General features: G+C 37.2%; 1 protein-coding gene across 2 annotated transcripts in view; it reads left to right on the top strand.

Annotated features, from left to right (window-relative positions):
- Positions 1 to 6,639, top strand: part of LOC107670620 (probable ATP-dependent RNA helicase ddx6) — a 23,185-nt gene extending 16,546 nt beyond the window's left edge. Inside the window, exons 5-14 of one of the 2 annotated variants that reach the window (XM_016463267.1) lie at positions 479 to 608; positions 730 to 876; positions 977 to 1,071; positions 1,176 to 1,298; positions 2,099 to 2,227; positions 2,347 to 2,463; positions 2,649 to 2,712; positions 5,838 to 5,939; positions 6,067 to 6,251; positions 6,493 to 6,639. In XM_016463267.1, the coding sequence (XP_016318753.1) occupies positions 479 to 608; positions 730 to 876; positions 977 to 1,071; positions 1,176 to 1,298; positions 2,099 to 2,227; positions 2,347 to 2,463; positions 2,649 to 2,712; positions 5,838 to 5,939; positions 6,067 to 6,242 (1,083 nt within the window). In that variant the 3' untranslated portion in view covers positions 6,243 to 6,251; positions 6,493 to 6,639. Of the gene's footprint in view, positions 1 to 478; positions 609 to 729; positions 877 to 976; positions 1,072 to 1,175; positions 1,299 to 2,098; positions 2,228 to 2,346; positions 2,464 to 2,648; positions 2,713 to 5,837; positions 5,940 to 6,066; positions 6,252 to 6,333 lie in introns of both variants that reach the window. The other variant, XM_016463266.1, reaches the window with a different exon arrangement.
- Positions 6,640 to 7,090: the final 451 nt, after the last annotated feature.

Raw genomic sequence — 7,090 nt, 5'->3', positions numbered from 1 at the left:
TATTTTTTATTTTTTTGGGGGGGGGGGTGGTTGTCATGTAGTTTCTGTGTTTCTTACAATAGTTTTTTTTCAAGTGAAATGCTTGTGAAGTGAATTCTCAGCAGCTCTGGAGAGGAAGTTCAAGTCCTCATATAGTGAGATAACAGGTGCTGAGAACAGGACGAGTGTTAACGAATGCTTGAGCATGTGTCGTAGATGAAACCGCGCCAGTCATTCACACAGATGTGCAGAACATGCAGACTTCATATTTAAATGGTCTCGTTAATAGCAATCGATGTCTATGAATTTATATATTTGTTTAAACTTTAACTTTAACAGAATGATAATGTCTCTTACAGAAACTGGCTTCAGACTATTGAGGCTTCTTAAACTTTTTGTCTGTCAGTGACCATACAGTTTCCATCCTCTGTAAGGCAAGAGAAGCTTGCGTTTAATCGGACCCATCTGCTCATTACCGTGTTCACACTCATTCCTGCAGGAGGAGAGCATTCCCATTGCGTTGTCTGGGAGGGACATTCTGGCCAGAGCCAAGAACGGCACAGGAAAAAGTGGCGCCTACCTCATTCCCTTACTTGAACGCATTGACCTGAAGAAAGACAGCATACAAGGTCTGTGACTATCTTGGTTTTGGCACATTTACAAGAAGTTGTTAGGTTTCATGTTGATAGGCTTTATACATGATTTCTCTATTGCTTTTAAGTGACTTCAAGCTTTAAATACTTTCTGCAGCGTTGGTTGTTGTGCCCACTAGAGAACTGGCTCTACAGGTGAGCCAGATATGTATTCAGGTCAGCAAACACATGGGCGGGGTCAAGGTCATGGCAACAACAGGTGGAACCAACCTCCGTGATGACATCATGAGACTTGATGAAACAGGCAAGTGTTCATAATCTGGTGGGAAATGTTTTTTGAACTACTTTACATATACCCTTCCGTAAACACTGGATCTCACTGGATTTAACTTTTCCCTTTGTAGTGCATGTTGTCATTGCCACTCCAGGAAGAATCTTAGACCTCATCAAAAAGGGAGTGGCCAAAGTCAATCAAGTTCAGATGATCGTGTTGGATGAGGTATGAGAATGAGAGCTTTATCTTGTTGTTAGGCTAATTACTGCGTTAACTGCCATAGAGTAATACTTGTATCTCTTGTATGTTCTGCCCATGTTACCGAGTAGGCAGATAAGCTCCTGTCACAGGACTTTGTACAGATGATGGAGGAGCTTCTGAACTGTTTGGCCAAACAAAGGCAAATTTTGCTGTATTCTGCCACCTTCCCACTGAGTGTGCAGAAGTTCATGGTAAGCCCACTGATTTCTAAACAAAGTTCTATAAAAACAAAGTATTTTTTTAAAATAGATTTTAGTTTTTATTAAAGTATGCATTTTTAAATTTAAAACCACTGAGCACGCCACTAACTAGTTACCAACTGAGAGCATGCCACTAACTAGTTACCAACTTATGGTAACAGTTAACACGTGAAGGTTATGATTTGCTGTTCATGAGTCATGGCTGCTTGATTTTGGCAAAAATCAATCACGATTATTTTGATCAAGATTTTAGAACATGGTTAGTAATTTACTTTGGAAATGTGTTGAACTTTGAACTGAATTAAGAGTGAATTTTGTTGCATTTTAAATATTTCAAATGATAAATGTGTACACTAATAAATGAATATAATTAATTTAAAAATAAATGTTGCCATGCAACCTAAAGAAAACTACTAAACATTTAAGGAAGGCTAGAAGTGCACTGCTATAAAGAATGGGGGGAATCGCTGAGTTTGTAACAAGACGAAACAAAAGCGTCATTGCGATTTTCTTCATAATAGTTAGAAAGCCAAAATCAGATTTTATCCAATATGATTAAATGCCCAGCCCTTGTGGCCTCACTGTGTTTATTCATGTGAGCATGCAGAGTATGCAATAGAATGGCATGTTGCCTTTGCTGCCTAATATTGCAGAAAACACTGATCTGTACTTTAATTGTATGTTTGCTGCATTTTAAAGCCTAATATTATAATAATCATTGTATGCAATTGTTCAAAAGGCTATCATTGTGGTTCAGAAAGTATTAATTTATGCTCTATTTTTGTGAACAGAACACCCATCTGCAGAAGCCCTATGAGATAAACCTGATGGATGAGCTGACCCTGAAGGGGGTTACTCAGTATTACGCCTATGTAACCGAAAGGCAGAAAGTCCATTGCCTTAATACTCTGTTCTCCAGGGTAACAATCTTCTGATCCTTGTGCATCCCACATTTTATCTGACTAAGATTTGAAAATTAGCATTGCTGTCCTCCTGACTGTTGCAGACATCTTATTTAATGTTTGTTTTTGTTTTTCAGCTCCAGATCAATCAGTCTATAATCTTCTGCAATTCGTCACAGCGAGTGGAGCTCCTGGCAAAGAAGATCTCTCAGCTTGGATACTCCTGTTTCTACATTCACGCCAAGATGAGACAGGTGGGAATAGAGAGGGCGTGTGGTGTTACCGCACTGCTGTTGGCAGAGTTTTGAAATGGAGCAAGTGTTTATGTAATGAATTGTGAAGGATGTACAGGATTTGTAATTTTAATTGCCAAACTGTTGACATTCTGAATTCTGTCTTGGTTAATGCTATGCTAATACAAGTTTTAATTTTCCTTTAGGAACACCGAAACCGTGTGTTCCACGATTTCAGAAATGGCTTATGTCGAAATCTCGTCTGCACTGGTAAGTACAATTGAAAATCTGGATGTTTCAAGTAGTGGTCGACCGATATATCGGCCGATATTTGGCATTTTTCAAATATTGGCATTTTTCTGTGTGGCCGATGCGTTCGATGTGGGACTTTTATTTTGACGGCTCGCCAGACTTTTATTTTGACTGCGCTGACAGCGGCAGCGCCTGAGCACACAGTGCTCACATTCTCCCTCTTGTTTGCTGTCGTCGTTATCCGTTCTGTCTAATACGGATAGAAGTCTGTCTAATAATCAGAAAGAACTGTTAAACAAAGGAATTAAAATGTATACAAAAAGTATTATAACGATTGGTTTTATATTATTAGTAGTAGAAAGGCAAACATTATAATACTTTCTCGTTTGCCGTGAGCATTCAACAAATACGCATTTACATTTAAACAAATATTTGAATTGATGAAAATTTAATTTCACAAACCTTGCAAACTTAGTCGAATCCAGTTGTGAGATCTAGTGAAGTGTGCATGTGACCTGCATGATCGTGTGTTCTCTGCGTGACTTTCGATCTTGCAAATTGAATGCTTTAAACATTAAATTCGTGATTTCAAATTATGCTGCGCTTGATGCATTTGCCCAATGTCATAGTCGTCATTTTCACTGTGTGCTGTGTGTAAAATGAGTGTTACCTTGGCTTTATTTGAAAAAATATGATTCCCAATGCACACAAACTTCTCCTTTTCAATTAGATTTTTATTAAATATTTATTTATTTGTGGAAAATACGTTGTCATCTAAAGTATGTTTATTTTACAAATTTATTTTTAATCTATTTTCAAATGAATTAAAATTTCTTAAATATGAATTAAAATAAATACAATTATATCGGCCACCATGCTTTACAAGATATCGGCATCGACTGTCAAAAAACCAATATCGGTCAACCACTAGTTTCGAGGTGGCCGCGGGTCCTTAAAGTCTTAATGTCTTAAATTCAGATTCAGTGGGTCTTAAATATTTTTGGTCACATTACTGCAAAAATTTCTCCAGTCTTGACGGACACAGTGAGTGTTTAAAATCTGTTGGAATACAGGTCGAGCTAGCTAGCTGACCAGCCTCCAGGCTACTTTAAATGGGTTAATGCAAGTTTACTGAAAAATGGCTTGGGAATTTTACTTGCCCGACAGAACAAATAGCCTGATTAAAACTTAAGTGACAAAAATTAACTAGTGACTGATGAATGGTTCTAGTGAATGATTCTTTTGACAGTGATTGTTAATGGATAGTGTATTTCTGGTATTAATGTCGTGCTGTGAGAGACTTTCATGGAGAAATCAAATCAAATGAGCTTAACGGCACAAAGAAATTCAGAACAAACATACTGGGGTAAAAATTCAAAATGTTTATTTATAACATGATACAGTTAAGTAACATAGCATGACAAGGGGGCTATTTTGCTGAATATTTTCACGATTTGAAATATTACGTTGATTTTTATTTCAACAAACAAGTAGTTAAGTGTAGTTACTTACATTTAGACACTATAAACTTGTTTTTTTTTTTTTTTTCCTATTTCGCCAACGAAAGTAGTTCCAAACAAAGATCTGAACTGAAGTATTGCACATTCTCCGAGCAACACTCGGCGGTTTTGTTACGGAATGATTCAGTGTTTTGAAGGAATCGGTTGAATGAATAAGTGATTTAACGCCACCTACTGGCGGTTTGGTCTCATTTAAAAGTATGCATTTTTCCCCAATATTTCTTATTTGTATATTCAATTTTATTTAAAACATTAATCTTATAACATTATTTACTGCAGTTGTGATTTTGCAGTGTAAATTGTTTCATTTGATTGGTAATGTATATTGAATTTTTGGATCAATTGTAAGAATTTGACATGAAAGATGATGCAAATAAATGGGCCTTTATAAAGGTAAATATTAAAAACATGCCGATTTAAGTATGTAAAAGCTGATAGAACACTGAAAATATTGCTTCAGAATAAATCATTTACACCATCAAAAATCTTTGTGATGCTGTGCTTTTGTGGGGATATTATCTGTTGATTTGAAAAGTTCACTGTATATTGTAGTAATAAACGGCACTTTTGACAGTGACGATATTTTGTTTTCTTTTTACATTAAACACATTAAATGTGACCCTGGATCACAAAACCGCTTGGGTATATTTTTAGCAACAGCCAAAAAAACATTGTATGGGTCAAAATTATCGATTTTTCTTGTATGCCAAAAATCATTAGGATATTAAGTAAAGATCATGTTCCATGAAGATATTTTGTAAATTTCCTACCGTAAATATATCAACTTAATTTTTGATTAGTAATATGCATTGCTAAGAACTTAATTTGGACAACTTTAAAGACTATTTTCTCAGTATTTAGATTTTTTTGCACCCTCAGATTTTCAAATAGTTGTATCTCTGCCAAATATGGTCCTATCCTAACAAGCCATACATCAGTGGAAAGCTTATTTATTCACCTTTCAGATGATAAATCTCAATGTAAAAACATTTACCCTTATGACTGGTTTTGTGGTCCAGGGTCACAAATATTACTTATGTATGTAATGTGTATTTCCGTCACAGGTTTGGTCTTAAATTTCACGTAAGGTGGTATTAAAAAGGTCTTAAGTCTTAAATTTAACTTGTTCATATCTGTAGACACCCTGTGTTTACTTATTTACGATAGACACCATAAATCAAAGTTGGTATTAAACCTGGGGATGTAATGGCACACCCTGAGCCAGTTGAAAATTAATACAAATATGTGACATTCAAGTCGGTTGAGATGTTAAACAAATCGTGATACAGGTGGGGGTTTATATGAATGTAACTCTGAGGGGAACTGACTGTCTTCAGAAAAGTTGTGATGGGATTTTCTTTTCATCTTGCCTTTTTATAATATATATTTAAAGAGATATTGCATCATATAAGTGCAGTGGTAACCAAGGAAATGCTATATTGCGGCATTTGCTGTCATAGTAAATTTGCATATTCATTCAGCTCGTCTGCCTGTTTAATTTCATTTAGAATTTCTTGAATCTCATTTTGTTAAAATCGTGTGAGAACCGAATCGTATCTTGAGTTGAGTGAGTTGTTACATCCCTAATTAAACTAGAACTTGCTTTCTCTTTTCTCTGTTTAGATCTCTTCACAAGAGGAATTGATATACAAGCTGTGAATGTGGTAATCAACTTTGATTTCCCCAAACTTGGGGAGACGTACCTCCATCGTATTGGCAGATCTGGTGAGTAGGGTTTCGTTTGACTCCTGCTCTGAGATCAAGTAATGTTGCATTGGTAATATCACTGTTTGGCAGTCAGGCTTTTGAAAGGGTAGCAGTGTTAAATGACATTGGCCTTCTCCCCCCACAGGCCGATTTGGACACTTGGGTCTCGCCATTAACTTGATCACTTACGATGACCGCTTCAACCTGAAAGGTATTGAAGAACAGCTGGGTACCGAAATCAAGCCCATTCCCAGCAGTATTGATAAGAGTCTATATGTGGCCGAGTACCACAGTGAGAGTGGAGAGGAGGTTAAGCTGTGAGCAGAAGAGGTGAGTTCAATGTTCAGTCACTCTAGAGATTACAATGTACATGTTTGATTTTAACATGGTTTTTCTTTTCTACCCGATCCAGATCACCAATCCTTCGTCCCCTATCCCCACCTTTTTTTTCCTTCCCTACTGTGTCTAGGGAATAGGGGATATTTTTTGGTTTGTTTAAACTATATATCTTCCGTCTGTCTTCCTTTTCCCACACTTTTTTGTTTGTTTCTTGTTTGGTGCCACTACAAAGGAATGTGATGTTGTGACGGCCCAATAATCGGGAAGGACTCATGGCCTACTAAAGGACTGCTGCACCAATATTTTCATCCCGAAGACTTCAAATCACTTGAGGAGGGGAAGAGGGGACATGAGGATTTATCACCCAAGGGAGAAAAAAGACTACTCATCGCCTGCAAGCACACCGACTCTCTACTCTCTCTCTCTCTCTCTCTCTCTCTCTCTCTCTCTCTCTCTCTCTCTCTCTCTCTCTCTCTCTCTCTCTCTCTCTCTCTCTCTCTCTCTCTCTCTCTCTCTCTCTCTCTCTCTCTCTCTCTCTCTCTCTCTCTCTCTCTCTCTCTCTCTCTCTCTCTCTCTCTCTCTCTCTCTCTCTCTCTCTCTCTCTCTCTCTCTCTCTCTCTGTTCCTCTGCTCATCTTCATGTTTCTAGTCACTTGAAACAAGTGCCTTAACAAGCAGTCTAACTTGTTCAAACAGTAATAACCTGATTTTTTTTCTCCCCTCATAACTCTTCATTTGAAGACATGGTCTTGATTTTTCTCTGGATTTGGTATTGCTTGTCTGCCCCCTCCCGTTTGACATCAGAAGAATAATTTTGCATTTGCCACCTCT

This window comes from Sinocyclocheilus anshuiensis, unplaced genomic scaffold, assembly GCF_001515605.1.
Source record: "Sinocyclocheilus anshuiensis isolate Anshui unplaced genomic scaffold, SAMN03320099.WGS_v1.1 scaffold140, whole genome shotgun sequence".
In the NCBI taxonomy this organism is placed as follows: domain Eukaryota; kingdom Metazoa; phylum Chordata; class Actinopteri; order Cypriniformes; family Cyprinidae; genus Sinocyclocheilus; species Sinocyclocheilus anshuiensis.
This window is presented reverse-complemented; position numbering and strand designations above follow the sequence as displayed.